The following is a 23,658-nucleotide window of genomic DNA, read 5'->3' on the forward strand; positions in this document are numbered from 1 at the left end:
TATGTTCTGGTGGTTAAACTCAAGAAGTGACAGGACTGTCTTTCAGGTCATGTGTGTGTGTGTGTGTGTGTGTGTGTGTAGAGTTATCAGGTATAAATGAACCCTCGCAGCATGAGGTGGATTCAGGATGCAATAACGAGGAAATCAAACATGAAAGCGGTTCAACAGGAGAACGTTAGCGGCGTCACTTGAGAGTTTGTTGAAGACGCGACGAGGAAACGACGTGAAACACAGAATAAAAAACACTAACGACTCGCTGATTGCCTAAAAAGCAGCTCATGTTCATTTTCTACCCAAGAAGAACCTTTTAGTTTGTGCAGAAAAGCCAACTCTTTTAAAAATAAAAGCGGGTTAGGATTGTGGGTACGTTGTTGTCTGTTCCTGTTTTTCTGTAAAACCTCTTTCTGCTCGTCTGAGTGACTCACGCCGACTCAATTAGTCACGTCTGGTCTTCAACACGACGCGCTCAAGTGTCTCGTGTCCATCATCTGCGTGATGGAGTCAACACAGGGACTGCAGCCACTTGGCGATGGTCGTTAAAACTCACCACATCTCTGTCTGAAATAATCCAGGAAACAAATCTAATAATAATAATAACAAGAAAACAATCACAAATTTGAGATAGCAAAACATCAAAACTGATATATCTCTCTATGTTCATTGTACTTACACATGAAAATAAGGAGGAAATAAGAGGAAAATTCATCTGTAAAAAACAACAACACAACTCCAGTGTTTACCTTTTGACTTAGTGTATGTTTGCTCGTTTAGGACAGGAAGCTAGAATGTAAAGGGCTACAAAATAAAAGTCTGTGTGACTCGTTAAGGAGTCAAAAGTGTTTCTCCCTCAGTAGTAGGTTCTGGGTGTGACGAGGGCTCGTGCTCGAGTCCGTCTGCGTCGTAAGTCTTTGTAGTGAGAAGCAGTCGGACTTCCAGACGTCACAACAGTGAGATTAAAAATGACGATCCGCCAACGGGCTCACGGCTCCGTCAAAGCATCCAATTGTTGTGCAAAACCCCAAATTCACACTTAAAATCCAGGTACGGTCCAAATGGAAAAATAGAAAACGGCCACAGTACAATCTTTCCAGGTCTTCAATTAAAATATTTGAGTGAATATCGGCTTAAATCTCTCGACGGTCCTCTGCTGTCACGCATGTGTGAGCCGTTAAAACACTGTCGTTACCAGCGCTGCACGCTGTTTGTACACATACATGTTCGCACGCACGCCGTCTTATTGCCTCGTATTTAGGGAAGACACTTCCCACAGCTCAGTGATTCACATCAGAAAAAGAGAATACTTCTGCACACACAGTTTGCACGTTGCAGCTTGAATCCGAAAGACACGCCCCCAAACGCGCCCGCAGTGACCTGAGGCTCCTCCCACTGTGTGCAGGAGTATTCTGTTGCATCTGAACCGGTGCACAACGCCGGCCCCGCCCTCGCCGGCCCCGCCCTCGCCGGCCCCGCCCTCGCCGGCCCCGCCCTCCCTGCGGTCCGGAGGGCTCATTGTCTTGCGTCTCATCTCATCCGGTTCTGCCTCATCAGGGGGACGATGCAGGACGGCGGACCCGCCTTCGTCAGGAAGGGGTGTTTGAGGACCTCGCTGGCCGAGGCCCTCTGAGCCGGGTCTCGAACCAACATCCGGTCCAGGAAACCCTTGAGCAGAGGGGAGACCTGGGAGAGGAAAGCATCCAGGTGTTAACAACACTGTCCTGCGGGTTTGGGGAGAGGGTTGATGTCAGTCGACTGTGGTCACGCGTGTTCCAGCTCTGGAAACCAACTCAGAAATATGTATTTCTGAATCAGTTCTAGTTTGCCGTCAGATTTAAATGTTTCAGATTTGTTTTTCCACTCGGATATATAATCAGTTATTTTAATTACATTTTGGAAACCAGGCTATTGCCGATAGCTAACAACTAACTAGCTCCTGCTAGAAACTGCATTTCAACACATACAGACTCACACAAGCTCCACTTTCACTTCTTAAAGCCCTCTGTACTTATCTCAGCCACACACTTGTGCAGCTTCAGTTCATTTACAAGTTGAATCTGAAAGCAGTCAGGATGTCGTGCTGGGATCTGTGGCAAGGCGGAGATGACCTCTGTCATCGCTGCTCAAAAACGCCCATAAAGAGGCCGTTAATGAAGGGTTATAGATTACTCCAGGCGCTCCCAATGTAGTGTGCCACTTCTAAACAAGTGTGCCCATAAGAAAAAGACACAGGTTATAATCAACTCTGCTGGTTGGCTCTTGCAGAAATAAAGGAGTCATGTTATAATACAGAACATGTTTCTGTGCATCTGATTTTGCTGCTTGAGCTCGACTGTGTGACAGAACGATGACGTTCCTGACATCTGCTATAGGGCTGCACGCTGCTCTCTGTACCTTGTGCAGGTTCTTCAGTTTGGGGGGCAGGTTGTCTCGGATCATTTTCATGGCTTTGAGCGGCGGCTCGTTGAAGTACGGCGGCTCCCCGTCCACCATCTCTATGACCATGATACCCAGAGACCAGATGTCCACCTGGATGGACGACCAGCAGGTAAATGTGACGTTCAGAGGTTCACAGAACAAAGAGCAGTACCATCCTGAAGGAAGTGGAGCAGTACCTCCGGTCCGTAAGGCAGCCTGGATATGAGCTCTGGAGCCATCCAGTACGGCGTTCCCACCAGAGACTTCCTTCTTTGCACTTCCTTAGACACCTGGGCGCAGAACCCAAAGTCTGACAGCTTCACCTGGAGGCGGAGAGAGCCAGACAAGCGGAGGGAGGCCGGAAGAGAAAACATGAATATCACCATCGTCTTTCACATAAAGTACAAAACCACTGTGACAAAGACTTGTTAACATCCCGTTTGTGTAGGAGAGGTTAGAGAACTACAATAGTTCTCTGCTTCTACTCAATTTATACATTTTAAAGCTGTAAAAACAGTCAGAAACTTTCTGGATGCTAAAGCACAGAGTGGCTTGAAGGTCTGTACAGCAAAGGGCCCGCTGACCTCGGAGCCTTCAGATACACCGACATGGTCCATAAAGACAGATGACAAAACTATACTCAGATTGTAAACATCTGTACAGAACAGGATGGCAAGTGGTCCACCGTTTGGAGGAGTTTGCAGTGCAGGTAGTTTGATAGAAGTTTATTCAGTGTGCATTAATATCATAAATTCTTCCAGCAAAGTACATTTGACTAGATTATGGACACATGACGAAAAGTAACTGAACATATATTTTCAATTTGAGGATGTGGGCACAGCTTAAGCTTCAATAGTCGAGGGCCCGGCCCTGAAACCGGCTGCTCTTTGTGAGAAAGCTTGTGCACGGCTGTGCGTCTCAACAGAGAACAGAGCCGACTTCCAGGCTCAGAAGGAGAAATGAAACAAACGGCTGTGAGAACCGCTGACACGTGTACGAACAACTGGCAGATGAGAGGCTGAGATGCGATGGCGAGCAATGAGGGCGTGAGCTTTATAGACAACCCCAAGGCTTTAAAAATGTAAACTCAAAACATTACAGTTAACCAGAATGGAGCTCCAATGTCTTAACACTATTTTACTGCTCACACACCCACAGCTGCATTCAGACACAACAAACACACCCTGCTGATGAGAAACACTTCATTCTTGGTAAAGTCTGCTTCCCCTGTCAGCCCAAACCGCAAGCAGCGACTCAAACCAACCCAGAGGTCTTCTTCTCTGGTAAAACCAGGATTTTCAACAACATCAGAAAGGTCGTCTTTCAGTGTTTATATATAAACTGTGACGGGGACGCAGACACAGCTCATGTTGTGTTTGTGCAGGGCCCGTGTCGCATGGCTGGTGGAACCTCACGTACGCTATGTGACCCGGCAACTTTCACGATATCTCCCTCCAGGAGTTCACCTCCATCTTTGTGTCCTGATACTCCATCAGATGGTTTTATAAATGCTCATATTTGTGGATCTCTTCAGCCAAACGTTCTTCAACAGGATCCATTGTTCCTGTTCCTGCTGTGGCTTTTAAAAACAGAGGTATGATGCTGTGAAACCGGACATGAGAGACTCAGAAAGGACGTGGTTAGCGGACCAATCACAGCCTTGTGGGCTGCGTTGCTTTGACGGAGAGTCAGACATTTGGGGCGACGCACACAAAATGGCCGGTTTGACCACGCAAATCGTCGGCCATGCGTGTCTTGCGTCTCTGCGTAAAACCTGAGTATAAGTCAGCCTTTAGGCCCCGCCTTTAGCCACCCACACCCACACACACACACACACACACACACACACACAATTGGGCGACCCAACCAGAAGCTATTGCCCCAACATCTCAGCTCCCAGGCTCACACAGACCTCCAACACGTCAAGGTGTTCATTTAAGGATCCTCGCATCAAATGTATTAATTTTGTCCATGCAGCTTAAGACACCCACACACCACAGATGAACTCATCAGCAGGAGGATGAGCAACATGAAGACGACCGTGCGGGTGCTTTTCTTCCTCCCTGCCTCAGACAACACAACATTGCAGAAGCAGCCCTTCGATGTCTCTGTAGCGGGTCGCACATGCTGCTGCAGGCCTCTGCTCATGAAGACGCCAAACCACAAACACCCAGCAGCTATTATCAAAGACGCTGCGGTCGACATGTTAGCTCATCTTATCATCGAGTGTGCCATGCAGTTACAGTGAATGTTGGTGCAAGTGATGCAGCTAATAATAAAAACAAACTACACCATCCATGCAGATTACCTCGTTAATATGAAAACAGTAAAATGAGCCGACTATGTAGGTTAGTTAAGAGTTAACAATTGATTGTGAATTAAAAAGCGGGCAAAACTCTGCCTGCGATTACTGAACAAGCACAGAGAACTTGTTGCGACAGAGCAGCTGTAATCAGATATGAAAGCCAGGCTTTGGTCTGCATCTGGGGATTGCCAGAAGGCGGTCAGGAGGATGTGGTACGCTGTGGAGGAAGCTATTGATTTGTTTCCTTAAATTCCCTGAATCGTTTACACAATAGGATATTACCAATGTGGACAAAGTCATGAGCTACGCTCAAGACATTCAACAAAAAGGCGTGTCCGGTGTATCGACCTTGTTGAAATGGTAAAATGTGGTTAAAACTTCCCCTCAGCAGAACCACACGTCTCTGCAGATTCAGCAACATCCGACTCACAGTTGCTGTCTTCTGTGTCCACGACCAACACCCTACTGTACTAACTCAGATGTGTGTGTCAGGAACTGGGCACAAAAAAAATGCCCAGTTCCTTTTTTGCTTTGGTCTCACTGTGCAACCGTGTTGGTTTCATTTTCTGCAGAGAGCAGGAATTTTGTCAACAAGCAGGAAGTGATCCGCCGCCTGCTTTGGTTCTAGAGTCGTGGTTAACTGACAGACATTTAGTTATTTAAAAAAAACAACTTTATTCTTATACCACTACTGCTCACTTTAAAAGAAAATTTCTGTGTTGGCATAATTATCTAACTATTAAGTATAAACGTGTTTTGGGCGAGGAGGCATACATTTGAAAAAGAAAAGAGGTCGAGTGTGTGGTACATACGCGGCCGTCATGAGTGAGGAGGATGGAGTCACTCTTGATGTCTCTGTGGATCACGCCCTGTGTGTGGAGGACGGACAGAGCTTTCAGGACAGACAGACACACCGTGGCGATCTGCTCCTCGTTCATCCTGCAGGAGGAGGGAGACACCAGAGGGGTTCAGACGTTTCATCACCGCTGTTTCTACTGTTGCATTGCTACCGTGTTTGTTCCCAGTTCACTCCACGATGAGCCGTGATCACCTCTGACACCACGTCGATGACGTGTAGCACCACAAAAACACCCTCTTGGACATTGTGTCAATGCTTCATAAAGACAGTAATCCTAAAAGGTAGAAAACTGTCATAACGATGTTGTAACTTGTAAAGACACGGGTCGGCTGCGACTAAGTACATGTAGTATTGCTACTTTTACTGAGTACAATCTCTGAATACTTCTTCCACAAATGGTGGAGGTGTCTCTCTCTGGGCTGAGGGGCAGCACTGCCCCCTTGTGGAGAAACAGTTTAATGAGAGACCTCTAAAGCAGGATAGAGCAACGGAGAGAAGGAAAAACATCTTCATTAAAAATGGAAAATAAAATTGATCACTTATTATATTGAATAAACGGTTGTGACGCTCTAAATAAATGACTGATACACAAACGTCTTCCCACCTGGTGTGCGTCACGATGTCGGTGAGCGCTCCGCCCTCCAGGAACTCCATGACGACCCAGAGCTCGTCTCCCACCAAGTAGCTGTTGTACATCTCCACCACGTTCTCGTGGTGATAGTCCCGCATGATCACCACCTAGTTAGCACGAAACACAAAGACATACAGGTACGTTTACGTCGGACCCGAAAGAGGCACCGCGGGGAGAGTCTGCATCTGTCGGGTCGATGCGGGAATCGATCAACAAGCCTCGGGAACACTGCAGCCCGATGACTCAGCCGACTCAAGCGTCTGACAGGTGAAGCGGCAATTAGCAAATAATGTCAGCGTGGAATGGAGCCGTGGGCTCGACTCCTGCGTAAACACATTTCTACTGACGACAACTCGCACTCGTTCAACGAGGCGTTTCTTGTAATTCAAAGGTTGTTGGTTTTTGCTGCTCTGCTGTCTTCATATGTCAATATGTTAGAAAAATTCACTCGACGCCTCGGAGTGAAATCATTAAAACAGGAACATTTACTGGTTGCAAGGAAGGAGCAGAGTCAGAGGTACAAGGTGAGAGACACATTGCATATCCACAACTGCTCAAAGATCTCTCTTCAATACTCATCATGACCACTAACAGAAACCCTCACGACGTCTTCAACCTCACCGGGAACCTTTCCCCTCGTCCCATAGAGCGGTTTGTGAGAAATGGTCATATAACAGAGGAACTGCTCGTTCTCCCAGACAGAAACATACAGATTCAGCCTCCCTGCCATCAGGAGACATGTTGAGTTTGTGTGTGAGATTAAACAGACACAGTAAGATGAGAAGTCTGAATTTAACAGTGAAACAGTAAATGATTAGGTGTGAATACTTTTGTGTGTCAATAAAGTGTGGATTGTACTCTCAAACTTGTAAATGTTAAAAATGGGATATTTATATACACGAGAGAAATGCAGCAGTTATTCTATTGTGGCTTAAATGACCAGCTCGGGAAAAGAAACTGTAGATAATGTTCAGTTGTTGTTTTGAAGTTCAAAGTACCTCCAGGCAGCCTGATCGCAGCGTTGACTGGATCCAGGCCTCTCACCTCGTTGAAGAGGAGTTCTCTGCGTTGCTGCTTCCTCAGGTCCATCTTCTTCACAGCGACCAGCTTCCCCGTGGTCTTCACTGTGGCGATACACACGATCCCCGTCGACCCCTCCCCTATCTTGATGTAGTGGTCCAGGTAGGTCCGCGGGTCGCCGGGATCCACCACCATCTGTAGTGCCGCTCTGAACTGCTCGTGGGAAACCCTCTGGGGCTCCCTCTGCGGTGAGCGGCCCGGAGGCGGAGCACCCGGCGCCGGGGGCCCAGGGGGCCGCGGGGCCGAAACGTTGGGGTGCTGGGTGTGAGGGTGCTGGGTGGCCTCAGGGGTCAGGCTGGGGTGGGACGTGTGATGAGGGTGCGGGTGGCTTACAGGGGGCTTGGAGCTGGAGGAGCCTCGGGCCGAGCTGCTGGACGGGCCGTTTTTAGGGGAAGAGTCCTGGTGTCGAACCGGCTGGAAGAAAGAAAACGTCATCGCAAACACAACATATCATTCATATAAAGTAAACTTTTCAGGGTTGAAGCTGCAAAAAGTTATATATTGATGACTTGTATCATTCAAAATATTGATTATAATATGGATTTAATCCTCTATCATAGAATATGTCATTGCCAAGTTTTGCCAGGAAAATCCATTAGGATAAGGCAAATATCCTAATATCAAAATACTTCCTCACATTTATGTAAAAATCTAATTAATGCCATAAAATATTGCTGCTCACCAATTTGAAAAATGACCTTCCTTGGTCTAATATAGATACACCTTTAAGGGGCAGGTAACAGCAGTTTAAATGGTGTAGGAGAAATCTTTGATTTATAAACAGAAATCTAAGCTTGAACCATAAAAAAAGTGCATTTTACTTTTTGTCAACATTTTATTTTAATGACATCACTCTGAAAGCTCTTTGGCACACCTGTCCTGTGGGGCTGCGTCCGCCCTCGCTGTCCGCCCTCGGGTAGGTGTTGAACGGCCGCGTGGTCTGTTGGGCAGTCTTCATCACGCCATCCGTCACCGGCAGGTTTGGGGTGCGGATGTTGGGGCCGGAGAGAGGCCTCTTGTCCCTGGGAGACTGAGGGCTGCCGTCCCGCACCGTGTAGCTGGACTTTGGCCTGAGGTCACTGGGTTGATCCCTGTGAGCCACCTGCTCCTGAGGAGAGGCAGGGTTTGGGGGAGAGATGGAGGGTTTAGCCGCGTGGAAGAAGAAAAACGTATCTCAGGTAGAGCCTAGGTACGCCGTCGACGCACACCTCTACGGCGTAGCCTTTTTTTTCTAGTGGTCGTACAGACCTCCTCCGCAAATGACTTCTGTCGCCTGCGCTTCAACATTTGCAATAAAAGCATTTGCTCTTTAATTCTGATGAGCTCCGACTCTAAAACCCCTGAAGCCACACCGCCACACCCCCTGGTGGCGTGGCGGTGAATTACAGAGCGACGCGGTCCCTCGACGCAGAACTTTGAACGCTCAACGACGGAGCATGAACGAGGCTTTAATGTGGACAAACATCTACAGGGTGGAATCTGGCTGCAGTGTCAAATCAGAGCAAACTCAAATCTCTCGTTTGCTGTGAGGACACATCCGTGAGGTAAATAGCAACACATCTGAGAGTGTACTGGTCTGGTAGGTGAGGAGTGCGAGAAAGCCAGAAGAATCCTTTGAACAGCAAATAATGAACCTCCCTACCTGACCCCGTTCCCGATGCTCTCTGTCTCTATGAGGTGGAGGCGGCGGGCCGGATCCAGGTCTGTCCCTGTGGCCGCGGCCGGGCTCTTGGCCCCGGGGCTGCTGCTGGGGCCGACCCTGGACCCCCTCATCCCACTGAGGACGGGGCGCACGCGGACCCTGGCGGTGGTCACCTCCGCTCTGGTGGTGCTCCGGTCTGGGATGGTCTCTGAGAAGCAGAGCGACGCAAAGGTCAGTGCAGGTACTTGGCTTGCGTCGACAGAAGGCCTGCGGTTGAACTACTCACCGGTCTGGGTGCGAGTAGTGTCTGGAGTGAGGGCCACCGTTCTCCTGCCCTCCTCCTCCTGAAGAGCTGGAGCCCTTGCGAGGCTGGATTGGGGGGCTGCCCCGGCGAAGGGAGTTGGACCGAGTCACAGACATGGTGTCAAACTCATCCAGCAGCCAGGTCAGAGAGCCGTCCACGCCGAGCTTGCTGCCACGTACGATTGTCTGGAGTGAAGAAAGTGAATAGTGAACCAGATGAAAGGCCTGAGGATTTTATTGATACCGATGCCAGTATCAAACATCATATGTCAGCATATCGGTCCCACTCTTCATCAGTTCCCTCAATGATTCCTGATCTAGTTAGTGTCCGCGTGGAAAATAGAAGGTTTACACAGTTGTTCAACCTGACTGTCATTGAAAACTAGTCTTTTGAGGACCAAAGCACTGCAGTGACCATGTTGTGGTCGACAAAACAGTTTGGGTAGCTGCACATCAGCATCTTGAGTTATAATCCGTCCAAATGCAGCTTGGTCAAAATCCACAAACTGGTGAACATAATTCGTGACATTCAAGACATTATTATTTCCTTTGCTAACAACTTGAGCGTTGCTTAAATTTCCTTTTGCTCATCCCACCTTGTTCGGCTCCACAGTAGTGATGACGGTCGCGTCGATGAAGGGTTTGGGCCTTTTGGCCGTGTCTTCGATGAGCGACTGCCATTGCCGCGGCAGCCCGACGAACTTCTGCTCATGCTCGTCAAAGTCTGTATGCACGCGATGCTCAAAGTTGGATGGAGCGGAGATCTGGATACGAGACTTCTTCTTTTTGGTGAACATGATGGCGGCTGTAGCAGCTGGAGCCGAGCATCAAACCTGCAAGGAGGAACGAGAGGGAGGGTTAGCAGGAAAGACTCAGGAAGAACTGTGATATATTGATGCATGCAGACAGTCCCTGCTGGACTCCCATTACCAACGACAGAACAACTGCTTCTGCTCGAGCATTTTCTAATAACAACAACAAGCTGGGACACCAGAGCAGCATCCTCAATGAGTCATCTACTCATTTGCTGCTTTCTCAGCCACACTGACAAGGAGGCAAAGAAAAACGCATGGTTACAGATCAGACTGAACAACTAAAAACTTGCAAATGTAACTGTTCCAAATGCCCCGATCAAATGTGTTTTTGCCCTCACTAACAACTGCAGATCCCGCCTGAATGCATCATACAGCTCGGTGAAATTTCCCCTTGAGGACAACTTTCAATTGTATGGCTGCAAAAGGACTGGCATGTTGGTCCAAACAAAGAAAGATAGAGGTAGAAAGCTGGATAGATAGATACAAAAAAGAAAAGAGAGAGATCAAGATAGAAGAGGCAAACTACAATACAAAGTTATTTTCTCATAGTTTCACAGTAGTTACGTTCTAAAAGCACAAATAAACAACCATCAAACACTCAAAAGATGAGTCTCATATTGTGCCACAGGGAGCCAACAGGAACAAGTCATCTAACCAATAAAATCTGCTGGTATTGTGGTTGGCTGAATTAAAAAACATTCGGATGGAGGATTTCTGAGTTCACAAAGTATCCTGTAAAGCACTGCTCACCATTTTTGGCTTGGGTGTAAATAGTGTCCCTCTAAGCCATGGTGCTTTGTTGTTGGGTATCAAAAGAGACACTCCCAGAACCCAAACAGAGGCCCGCTGGTGTGTTACAAGCAGAGCCAGAGAGCCAGGCCCTGCTGACCGACCAGAGGGGCAACAAGAGGGCTGGGGCTGTTAAAATCCACAATCCTCTCTGAGATGGCGAGCGCAGGGGGTCATGAGTCACGCTGCCGGGTTCACAGTCTGCCGCGTTAATAAAGCCTCTCACAGCAGGAGTGTTTGAAGTCTGGCAGGACCCGCCCGGGAACACGCTGAGAAAAGTGAGGTTCAGGGCCAACAATGACCGCACCGACGCGGAGCTTCAACACAGCGCTGTGGTAGAAAACGCCCAAAAGAAATGAGAAAAGTTTGCTAATATGGATAATCATCTGCAGGACGTAGTGAATGAGCGTAGCTGCAAGGCTCCTGAATGTGACATTTATATTGCACAGCTTAATTAATAGCTTTACTTATGAACTACTATCCAATGTCATAGCTTTTTAATGAGAACACATAATGAGAAAATAAATCATAATGTATTCCAGGGACTTTTTAAAAGTGAAGAGAGCAGCGACCCGGTCATTCAAATGTTTTGCGGTCCCATTAATCCTCAAATATTTGGTTAATAAAGCAAAACATTTTGAATACATGTTTTTAAATCACAATAATTACACCTTTTTCAAATACATCACATCAGAACCGACGGATGCAGTGCTACCCAACAACCAGCACTGGGTTTTAGAACCAATCGGGAAAGTATCTCATCACCGAGAGGTTACCACACTGGTGTTAATGCCCCTTTCCATTCACAATGAGTCTAGTGACATCAGAGAAGAGCCCAACAAATCACAGCTGAGTGATTTACAGAGTTTACACTGCGTGTAAACTCTGGGACGCAGAGAGCGACGACTTATGAGAGGACAACATTAAATGGTGGCCTCAGAAACCCCATTAAACCCCATTACCTACAGAACAACATTAACCAATATACCATGCACCCAACGATTAGCTCAACTATTGGCAAGAAGGGTGCCGTTGTTGGTCATTTAACATTTTATTGAAAGCACAAGCAAACCGTTTATCAGCATGAAGAATGACCACGTGGCGATTGAGAGTGACAGCGAGCGACTCAAAGACAGAGACGGCAGTCTGGCTGTGAACTCCAGACGATTGTTGCTTTCAAATTCTTCTCTTTTTGGCTGCAGCTGGAGATATTTGGAGCTTTTAGCTCGAGCGGTCACGGGTAAAAAACAAGATTTAACTGCCGCTGTCGAGAGCCAAGACATAATAAAAAAGTTGAACTGTAACTAAGGCTGTGTGGTAAACAATAAACAGATTATAGAGCTCTGACCACAACGGGTTTGATTTGAGAGGAAACTTCATTTGCTGGATGTGGACGACTTGTTTGTAGTACGAACACACACAACTTCACGTGACAATGAGAGTTTGGGTGTGCAATTCTGTGGACGATGAATGCACATAAAATGATCAGGATACCTTATCTTTAGAATACCTAGAAGGTCGACCGATAGTGGATTTTTCCAGCAAACAACCATTGACTGTATTACAAACGGTATCAACTGGACAACTGTTGAACTGACCAACAGAGTAAAGTAATGATACTGAGATAAATACATCTGGATCAGTGAACATCACACTCAAAGTAATTGCTAATAAAATCTGGAACACAACATCAAAAGAACCATAAAAAAATGTTTTTTTAAAGAGAGAAGTTTAGTCTGCGTTTATGACGGGCTTCACTTCTCGTGGTTACTTACAGTTTGTAATCAACCAGTTTGTCCCTCTGAATTTAATCATCACGTGAGAGAACCTCCTGAAGAGCTATTTGATGGATTATCATCGCTGGAGTATGTTATTATTATTTACAGTTTTTAATGGAGAGGAGAACAAATTATATCTGGCGTAGCCTCCTTTGAATTGAATTTAAAGTCTTACAAAAAGGTAAATCATGTATTAGTGTTCAATGAACAGGTGAGCTCCACGTGCCTGCATGGAGTCTGAACCCTGTTCTGCAAATGGGACATGGCTTCATACAGAGCAACATCTTTTAACTCCAGGATAAGAACAGTAGCTCAGCTCCACTGCTGCTTCCTGCCGCCTACTCAAACATACAGCCAGCCAGACGCTATGAAAGACCCCAGCTCTCACAGAGCAACACAAGCAGCCCCTCCTCCCTGAACACAGCAGCCACTGTGGCTGGAGCCTCCCTGTTTCACCCTCCAGCCCAGTATCCATCACCAGCCGTCACCAGCCCACTGCCCCATCTTCTTCTTCTCTCCCCCTGTCTTCTTCTCTCCCCCTGTCTTCTTCTTCTTCTGCTCTCCTCCTGTCTTCTTCTTCTTCTCTCCTCCTGTCTTCTTCTTCTTCTTCTTCTTCTGCTCCTCTCTCCCCCTGTCTTCTTCTTCTGCTCTCCTCCTGTCTTCTTCTTCTTCTTCTTCTTCTGCTCTCCTCCTGTCTTCTTCTGCTCCTCTCTCCTCCTGTCTTCTTCTTCTGCTCCTCTCTCCTCCTGTCTTCTTCTTCTTCTTCTTCCGCTCTCCTCCTGTCTTCTTCTTCTTCCGCTCTCCTCTTGTCTTCTTCTTCTTCCGCTCTCCTCCTGTCTTCTTCTTCTTCCGCTCTCCTCCTGTCTTCTTCTTCTTCTCTCCTCCTGTCTTCTTCTCCTGCTCTCCTCCTGTCTTCTTCTTCTTCTCCTCTCCTCCTGTCTTCTTCTTCTTCTCCTCTCCTCCTGTCTTCTTCTTCTCCTGCTCTCTTCGTCTCCTGCTCTCTTCGTCTCCTGCTCTCCTGCTCTCTTCTTCTCCTGCTCTCCTCCTGTCTTCTTCTCTCCTCCTCTCTTCTTCTTCTCCTGCTCTTCTTCTCCTGCTCTCCTCCTCTCTTCTTCTCCTGCTCTCTTCTTCTCCTGCTCTCCTCCTCTCTTCTTCTCCTCCTCTCTTCGTCTCCTGCTCTCCTCCTCTCTTCTTCTCCTGCTCTCTTCTTCTCCTGCTCTCCTCCTCTCTTCTTCTCCTGCTCTCTTCGTCTCCTGCTCCTCTCCCCCTCCCCGTACGCCTGGCTGAACCATGAGAAAGCCAGTCCAGTCTGTCAGAACCAGGCTGATCGGGCCTGAAGAAGCTGCTGTCCTCTGGCCGGCTTCAAGTACTGCACATGGGTGGTCCAGACCACACCTTCAGTCACAGCAACAACATTTAGCTTTAATGGGGATGAAACGGGTCTGAATTGCAACCAAATTCATAATGATGGTAAATTTGTGGGGAGAATGCTTTTTGATTCTAGTTCTTTATTCCTGAGAGCAATCCTTAGCCTACCACTGAACAAAGTAGTGTTGGAAACATAGTGAACATCTGCGTCTCAAAAGAATGTCAAACACCTTGTTATCACGGCAAAAGAAATTCAACCTAACTGGGAAAAAGGTGATATGGTTAATGTCAACACGGCAATGAGAGTAATTTGACAACACTTTAAATGATTGTAATCAAATTATGAACTAATATGAGTAAAAGAAAGGATCCGTATTGCGACAGTCCGTTGCTGAAGGAGATATTTGGAATAATTAACATGAGCTAAAGTAAGTTACCATTAATAACTCTCTCATCACATTCATCCAGTCATACACACTGGGGAAAGTATCACTGTGAAAACACCTGACAAGAGCACGCATCACACCCTTCACTCTAATGAATTTCTGTCTGCGGCGCCATCGAGCCACACCGTACAAAACCATCTCCCTAAGAAAACACGAACAACAGTCAGCCAATATAAACAAACTTCAAAGAGCCAACAATAAATCTTTATTATGATTCATTGCAGACGGATTTGAGCATTTTAATTTCCCCTTTAACTATGTGACAAGGAAGATAAACCTGTGTAATTACTTATTAGCTCGCAGTTGATTCATGAAGAAGACCATCAGAAAATCATTCTTTCATATAAAAATACATTCACAAATACCTAAAAAAAACTAATGGACTGAATACCGATGCTTAACTTCACTTTCCGAGCACTTTTTTCAGTTACCACAAGTTGTAAAAAGTATTAAGTGTCCTTTATCTAATGCATAACTCATGTTTTTGGAATAACTTCAATGCATAGAATCGCTCTCATTCACATCGGGGCCACAATGACCACATTTTCAGAATCAAGGCAGTGTGTAAGCGCTCAATGACGGCTCGTAAAAAGTTCCTGGATTTAAAGAGGAAGCGCAGACAGGAGGTGTTCAGGTTACCATTGTTGTGGTGGTGTTCTGACATTAGCTGCTGGTGCTGAATCAGGGGTGATAATTAATAGCCTGTTCTCTCACTACAGCAAACACACACACAGACTCACACACAGACTCACACACACAAACCTCTCTCCCAGCGTTTCCTAGATTTGTAAAGTGCTGTGCAAACATAGTGAACACTTTGTGACCTTGGTGCTCTGACAACCGTCAGCCCGCTTGCAACAGTGAAGGGAAGTACACGAGTACTGCGCTGAAGTACACGAGTACTGCGCTGAAGTACACAAGTACTGCGCTGAAGTACACTTTAGAGGCCCTAGTACTAGAAGAATTAAGATGTCTTACATATTTGTAAGATCTGAATTCTTAACAAAACTGTGCATGTGTGCGACTCTCAGCGTCAATACAAGACAACGTGTGCCTGCCAACATCTACGCTGTTATAGAAAATGAGGTAGCTAAAAGGTTGCACTTATTCACGTTCCCATGGCATAATAACAAGATGTCAGTAATTTCATCAGAGCACATACATGCTGAAAATTATCTGGCCAAAGCAGAATACCATACATTTATGGATTATACTCCGTAAGTGTATGATAGAAGTACTCTGTGTGTACACAGGACAGGAGACATTTCACGTAAGGGTGAGTCTTCAGACCTTTGACGCACGGAGGCACAAGCAAACCCAAAATATGTTGAACTTTAACAATTTGAAGGAGCCGCTATCATTTTTAATCTTAGCATATGTGAGGTTTGAGTATAATCTGTAAAAATGATATTCACTAAAGAAAAGCTTGGAATCACAGCACTGATGTTAAATGAAGCAATTCAGAGGATTTTGGATTAGATCCTACTCAGTGAATCATATCGGTCCAACAATATAACATTTAAGAAAAAGGTTATGTGAAGTTATTAACAAACTTAAACTTCTTTTTTTTAACTCAAGACAATTTAGCTATTTGCTTTGTGTCTGTATTTTACCAACTTGCTATTGCCTTTAAGAATCCTACATATCAAATGTACCTCTTCCCTACATCCATAAAACCAAAGTACATCCTTCAAACACTCAAAAAACACAGAAATAACCAACCGCAGGCCACTCCCTTCCTAATATGCATATCTCAGACCAAAGAACCTATAAAATACATAATCATATTTAATCATGTATAGGTCTGATTGCTATATTAAATACCATAAAATGCACAAAACAAACTTCCTGCAGAAAAGAGCACAAAACAACTCCCTTCAGAGCTTGAACGCCTCTTTCCCCGAGTGTCACCAACACTTGTGCAAAGAGAGACAGGCGCCCGGGAGTCCAGCAGCTGCCCGGACTCACAAACACGAGCAGTCAATCACAGAGCAGCAGGTTTGAATGGTAAGAGTCGAGGAGCGCAGCGCCAAAGCAGCTCCGAAGCAGCTCCGAAGCAGCTCCGAAGCAGCTCCGAAGCAGCTCCGAAGCAGCTCCGAAGCAGCTCCGAAGCAGCTCCAAAGCAGCTCCAAAGCAGCTCCCAGCAGGCTGAAACACAGATCCTTCTCCGCTCCCTTCACACAAGGCAAACAATAAAGTTATTATGCCTCTCCCCCTGACTGAGTTAATCCATGCCGTGAGACTTTAACAACAGAGTTGTGTTGCTGTGGCCCAGATTACCTCTCGCTCGGTGCCGGTGGCCGCGACGTTACGTGGAGTTGTGACTGGCTTTACGCAGCGCCACAGCTCGACCCTGCAAACGGAGAAAACAGCAAAAACTCACTTTTAGTCGCAGCTCCGGCGACTTACTATCCACCTGATCTCATGTCGGAACGCAGCGGAGGAGGAACTCCGGGAGGAAGAAACGTTCAAAAACAGACTCTCTGCAGCAACTAAGTTGTTTCCGCGGAGAACTCAAACTCGCTCGTCGTTCCGTTTTCATAGAAGACAACGGACCCGGTGACCGACCACGACGTATAAAACAATATATAAAGTGAGTGTATTTTAACACTGAAAAGCGTCGCGGAATGGGGCCGCACACACAGTGTGGCGCATTCCTATGCTTTCAGCAAAACGCGGCCCAGTATCATGACGTCACCGGAGGGCGGGACCCATGACCGCGGGTCTGTGAGCCACTGAAGTCCGCCAACAGAACTGCACGGGAACCCGGTCCCACTTCCGTCTGTCACACGTGACACGTCTGCCTGTCACAGGTGTACACTGTTACCTGTGCTGCAGCGCTGGAGGAAACCCTCCACTACAAGTCCTGGAGTGTTTATCTACGTGAACGTGGCCGATGTGTAAGTAACACGTACAGTACTACACGTACAATAACTAATTATATGGTAAATTGTCTGTTTCACCGGAATGTAACAATTACATGTAATAAAATCGAATTTTTGGAGGTACTAGTTCTTCACCTGAGTATTTCTATTTCATGCGGTAATTGTGGTACTTTTTATTACATGTATCTAACATCTGTAGTTACTTTGCCAATTCAGATTAATAATGCAAAAAAACCAAATGATGCAATATTGTAAATCAATATTAAACTTAACCAACATGAAACCGACTTCACATGGTACTTTTACCAGCTCCAACATTAAAGTGATGTACATATTAATGCATCAATACATATAAACCAATTGCTACTTTGAGTGAAGTACATTGTTTTAACACGTCTTCAACCACTAATTATATGCTTTAGTTTCTGTCCTGTCAGGACATCATAGATCTAAACAAAAAGGAAAGACGCCCTGTTTTCTGCTTGGTGACGATGCATTTTCCAGCTGATCCAAGAGGCTTTAAAATCATCACTTCTGGAGATACTACAGTCTGTAAAGTGACTAAAGCTGTCAGAAGAATGTCGTGTAGTAAAAAGTCCAGTATTTGTCTCTGAGATGTAGAAGTATAAAGTAGCATGAAATAGTACAGTACAAGGACCCTGGGGACCTTAATGCCACAGTCCTTATTCAAATGTTCTTCAGCCTAAAATAACACAAAAATGAGCTAGAAAATTATAAATTATCAAAATAGTTGCTGATAACTTTTCATGATGCAAAAACCAATTGTTTTGGCTCTAGTTAATTCAAAATGTATAAGCGGAGTCAAACGTAATCTACTGATCCAATAAAACTGTAGACTGCCTATACTTCAATATTAAACAGAACATAAACGGCCCAAATGCAAATATTTGGTCAGTACTTGGATTGAACGATTATAAACGTCACGCGAGGAAAATAAAAAGGGATGGTGAAAGATTCTTGTATTGTTACATCATTAAGGTTAACAAGGACATGATCGTTTTGAAGAAAACTTTCACATGACACGACAATATGAGTCACTTTGTGGCACAGCATGTTCTGACATTATGGCTCAAATTATTACTATTTATAGCACAATAAAAGCAGGTTGCTGTGAAATTCCACGTCTGCCTGCTAATATAAACAGATCCATCACCAGCGTCATTACAGAGGACACAGAGATAGTGAGCCAAGGCTGAATGCCAAAATGCATCTTAAACACAACAAACCTTTGGGCAACACTGGAACCGTGTCAAATATTGACTCTGTGTCTTTGTTATGTTTCCACTCTAAACCGCTCACACAGAAGCTTTACCGCACATTCAATTTAAATACACGCATACTCCATTCTCTTTCATCAGAAGGCAGCAATCTAACATCAAAAGGTAAATTAAACAGTTCATAATACAGTTATTTATTAAAGCCAGCTGTGAAACATGTCCATTTGTCCATCATCCACTATCCAACAGACTCCAAGGTGTCAGCCTTTATAGGGAAAAGGCCTGTTGACGTTCCTTTGAGAGTATAAATACAGCAGGAACAGTCCACTCAACGTATCGCAGCTACACAACACACCAGACGGCCAATCCCGAGGTAGCGTTCAAACAAAGCAATGCAATGTTCCAGCCAATGACGGCCGACTTCCAGGAGCAGGTTGTGGAATGTGGAAAGGTCAATGATAAAGAGAGCGCTACTTAGATCCCACGAGCTCGCACACGCATACGCACGCACACGCACGCACACGCACGCACACGCACGCACGCACACACGCACGCACACAATCAGGGATACAAAACAGTGCATATGCAAAGTTGTTGTGTTCAGAGTTTGCACAGCTGCGGGTGAAAGCTGAAAAGAACTCCACCATCTGTTTTGTTTATCTCTGCTCAAGACTAGCATCCAAAAACACACAATAGGATCCCTATAAAAATTGGAGATAGGTGATTTTCAATGGAAAGGAAACCATGATAATAATAAAAAGTAACTAAAGCAGTCAGACAAATATAAATAGTCAAGTTAAGTTCAACGAATATGTACATCAATACATATACAACACCGAGTCCATAAAACATACACACTTACGGGCCGAGCGCTGCAACAAAAGTCTTGCCTCTGTCATCTGGATTATTCCAGAGTTAAACAAACTGCTTCTGCTCCTCCCAGCATAACATGCACTCATGAGCATTGCAACACCACCAATACAGCAGAGGTGAAACAGGGACACCATCCAGAACCCTCTGTGTTGAGGTTGTGAAACCTGTGTATCATTGGGAATGTGCAGGCCCAAGCGAGATTAAAACAACTGTACATGCAAACACAGGGAAAAATAAGAACATTACCATCTATGGAAGCACCGATATCCATCATCGATTGATCTGACAAGGTCTTGAAACTAGAAGTAGATAAGTAAAGATTTCAGGTCACCTGCCATGTAATAGTCTGCTACCACTCGTTTTTAAAAATGATCAAGTGCGTGATAGATTTGAAAATAGAAGACAAGACACTTGTGTGGGTGGTTGTCAGTGACCTACCACAGGGACACGCGAGGTAGAAAAGGTATTTCAGACCCTGCATCCAACGATTATTTTCTTGACTCATCAGTTCATCTATACAATTACAGAAAATAGTGCAAGATATCATCACAACTCGGTAAAGCCCAAAGTGACATCTTTAGTGTGCTTGCTTTGTCCAATACAACAATCAAAACAAACGATATTTCAGTTTACAAAAATATAAACAAGAGGCCAGTCTTCACAACATTGTTGCAGCAAGGGAGGAATTGAACCGTAGAGCTGAATAGCAGCAGGATCGGGGAGGTTGAGGTCATAATCAAAAGTATAATGAGACAGAAACAAAAGAAATGTTGAGCAAGAAGTTTCTTCTGAATTTTATGTTTCACAATACGTATTCCCTCCTTATATAATGGACACAACTGTGGCCTGAAACTCAGACTAAGCGGTTGAAACAGATTCTCAGAAGTGGGTTATTGTTATGAATAATTATTTTATTCATGCGTGTGCTTGCCTCTGTTACTGAGCACCAAGAGGGTTGTGTTGATGTTGGCTGCTGCAGTCATTCCTGAGAGGATTTTCTTTCCTCCAGGGCAACAAGCCTGGCCTGTTTGCCCGTTACAGGGAAGAAGCAGCATGCAGGGGTCTGATATGACCCACCTAGAGGTTTTAATCCATTATCAGTCAGCTTCGCTTCATCCTTGCTTTCTGAACCCTTTTACACGCCTTTTGATAGATTTGTCTTGTTTCTGCAGGCCAAAACAAATAGTATGTATGGCTTAATGAGCTGATGGTAATGTGACAAATAGATAGAAATTAAAGAAAGAAATCAAGGAACTGACCCCATAATAACTAAAAACAAAGAACAGAGAAAAAAGAAGTGCAGCCACACTGAAAGTGTCTTCTCCCATGATATGAGGCCGAGTCAGTATTTGCTGTGTTTTCTCTGCAGCCCTGGTTGTTGGCTGTTAGCTGAATCTGGCCCAGTGTTGGCTCTGCACATCCTACTCTCCACAAACAGTTAGATCTACCTGCACGTGGGAAAAATCTCTCTCCCTCTCTCTCCCTCTCTATCACGCGCCTTCATTTTTCTCACCCCCACTTCTTTTTCAAGCTCTTTTTTTCTGTGAAATCTGACACCAGGAGGAAGATGAGACTTTCCAATGCTTGCTCATTTGCCACAGCATGTGCTAAATCAGCAAGGAATGCACACAGAGGGAGTCAGTGACACTGACATTTTGAATGCTTGATAATACATTTGCCGCACGGTTCCTCAAACATGCAGGGTCATACGTCTGGCTCTCGGTGCCTGCTGCTAATAAGACCAGCCACAGCCTGCAGCTGCCACCTCGTGTGTCCATACTAAAGCCGTCTGTGTGCTTGCAACCTGAATTTGGACACAACAAATCGAAAACCCTGCAAGGAAATAAGCTGAAATATATCAACTGATCAAATGTATTTTAAAGACCTCTTCTTTCTTCATATACACAGACCCAATGGATATTTGGTATGAAAATTTACATCCCTAGTTTGAGTTAAATATGATCCATTCCATTTTTAAAACCACGGTTTAAAAAAACATCCTTTATACATGATCATTCCTGTGTAGATTTTAAATCGGGCTCTATTTTGACTGCTCTTCCATGTCAGCGAGCGAGAAAGCTTTTCCAAGTCCCTCGAGTGAGAATATTCCAATAATGAAAAATTCACCATAAACTTATTTAGTGCGTGTTTTTTCACAAAATTGGCAACCAACTCTTGTTTTGCCCCGTTCCTTAAAGGATCATGAAAACACCAGCTTCCAATGAGTTATTATTTTCTCTCTCCCCCATCTTACAAATACTTCAGTTTTTAAACTGTAACTTATAGTACGCTGATCTACTTTGACATCTGACCTGTAGCTCCTGGGTGATTTTTTCAGCTGACACCCAGTTTCTTTCTGACAGTTATCCTTGCTCCATAACTCAGAGAACATGAGACAGAGATGGGGGATGATTTTGATAAGGGTACTCACTGCTAAGGTATGTAAGAGAGAAAAGTGACCCCTCCATGCAGCACTGGCATCCCAAGAATGTATGGTGTGTGCACAGTACAATCGCACAACCTTACTGACTATCTCACTGCACGCAAAATCTCTTTCCCACTCACACATATGAATAACACACACACGTATGCCAGCTGGGGGGAAAGGAGGGAGACCACATTAATAGACCAAAGGAGAGGAGAAAGGACTTGTGTAATAAAAAAGTGGAGTCATGGAGGGGAAAGAGCAACTTCATCAAATCTCAGACAGACAATATCCTCTTTCCTCCTTCAGTCTAGTCAGAAGCACACACCCGCTTCAGCCCAGAAAAATAAAGTTTACCACATTTGTAACTAGTTAATGAAGTTACATGTACATTTCAATACCATTAATTAGTGATAGAAGCAAATTCTTTATATAGTAAAAGTACTGATAACAAAGTTTGAAAATAGTCCATTGCCAGTAAAAGTACTACATTAAAAACAGTAGTTATCAGCAAAGGGTACCAACGGTACAAAACCACAACGTAAAAATCTTTGAGCCCTTTTATATTTAATTTTAGATATGTTTTTGATCAATATCACTGCTACGTTACTCCTATGAAACTCATTTGTGTCCTGATGGTTAGTTTAATCTACATTTAGGCATCATATAAGATCATCGTGTGTGTGTGTGTGTGTGTGTGTGTGTGTGTGTGTGTGTGTGTGTGTGTGTGTTGCCTCACTGCCCTGTGAGAACCACGTATCTCAACAAACAAACAGTAAACTGTTCACGAGCTTACAAAAACAAGTCCTTCTTCCAGCTTTGTGACGAGGCATTTCCCCCCAGCTGATCGAAGAGGCTTTTTAAATAGTTTACAGTTTCCACTTGGCAGGAGACTAAAAGTAACGTAAGTGCTTTGCGATAGCGGCCAGACAGATAAGAAAAAAGCCAATGTGACCAGAAACAGCTTTTCTCCTGGATTTGCCACTAAGCCGTCCATCGAGCTCAGAGTCTGAGCATCGAAGCACAGCCCTGTCGTACAATTAGCTTGTTTATGTGTCCACAACTGCGGCTTTTAATTGTTTAAACAACTTTCACAACTTTCAACGCCTTGTAACGCGGATGTACCGTAACAGCCACCAGCGTTACACCTCCCGCTCGCAGTGAGGTGTTCCCCAGACGACAGCCGGAGGGACCAGACCGAAGGAGGAGTCCCTCCGGTCTCCTCAACCCCAGACTTGAAAGCAGCTAGCGTTAGCCGCCGTTAGCTACTGGACGGGGAGCGGAGACGCGCCACAAGCTAGCGTGCAGCGAACTGCAACTATTTACAAACAAAATGTCTTCACTCACCCGAAAACTCGCAGGGGAACTTTTTTTTCTGCCGCCGACCTGGTGTGGAAATAAACTTCCCTCTGTTTCAGAGAGCAGACGCGGGGCTAACTTTGGGCAAACTGAAGTATCACTTTCCCGACGCCATGTTTGGTTGAACAGAGAGGAGGAGGAGGGGGCGGGGGGGGGTAGTACATCCGGGAAATTGCTGCGAAGCACCATGGCAACCGAGTCAGCGACGGGTCGCTAAGGAGACGCGTTCTCGTAGCGCGCGGATGACGTTTTTTTGGAGGTTCTTCAGGACAAACACAGACCACGTGAAAGAAGGGAGGTCGTTACGTCACCATGACTGCACTCAGATCTGGGTTTGGCTTTTCTAATGAAGTCAACGGGGCGGGCATGACAAAAACTAATTATGTATTGTGTTTGTATTATATATGTATACTCTAAAAAGTCAAAAAATACTGTAAACCCATCAATGAC

General features: G+C 45.3%; 1 protein-coding gene and 1 long non-coding RNA gene across 3 annotated transcripts; both read right to left on the reverse strand.

Moving 5' to 3' along the window:
- Positions 1–257: 257 nt before the first annotated feature.
- Positions 258–1,424, reverse strand: LOC137791067 (uncharacterized). Its single transcript, XR_011077976.1, has 2 exons — positions 741–1,424; positions 258–558 (listed from the first exon to the last, which is right to left on the reverse strand). It is a non-coding gene; the product is annotated as an uncharacterized lncRNA (long non-coding RNA).
- Positions 1,425–1,492: 68 nt separating this feature from the next.
- Positions 1,493–23,322, reverse strand: pak4 (p21 protein (Cdc42/Rac)-activated kinase 4). 2 transcript variants are annotated; one of them, XM_068584983.1, is made up of 11 exons: positions 23,197–23,322; positions 9,829–10,065; positions 9,216–9,418; positions 8,930–9,137; positions 8,162–8,395; positions 7,252–7,701; positions 6,181–6,314; positions 5,530–5,656; positions 2,610–2,735; positions 2,389–2,523; positions 1,493–1,677 (listed from the first exon to the last, which is right to left on the reverse strand). In XM_068584983.1, the coding sequence occupies exons 2-11, from the start codon at positions 10,027–10,029 to the stop codon at positions 1,522–1,524; spliced, it is 1,974 nt and encodes a 657-aa protein (XP_068441084.1). In that variant the 5' UTR covers positions 10,030–10,065; positions 23,197–23,322; the 3' UTR covers positions 1,493–1,521. The 2 variants fall into 2 exon arrangements, with proteins under 2 accessions (XP_068441084.1, XP_068441085.1); XM_068584984.1 differs by lacking the exon at positions 23,197–23,322 and adding an exon at positions 16,812–16,978.
- Between the last annotated feature and the right edge of the window lie 336 nt (positions 23,323–23,658).

The sequence above is a fragment of the Clinocottus analis genome, unplaced genomic scaffold, assembly GCF_023055335.1.
Source record: "Clinocottus analis isolate CAN_PGR_092001 unplaced genomic scaffold, fCliAna1.0.p SCAF_2, whole genome shotgun sequence".
NCBI lineage: Eukaryota > Metazoa > Chordata > Actinopteri > Perciformes > Cottidae > Clinocottus > Clinocottus analis.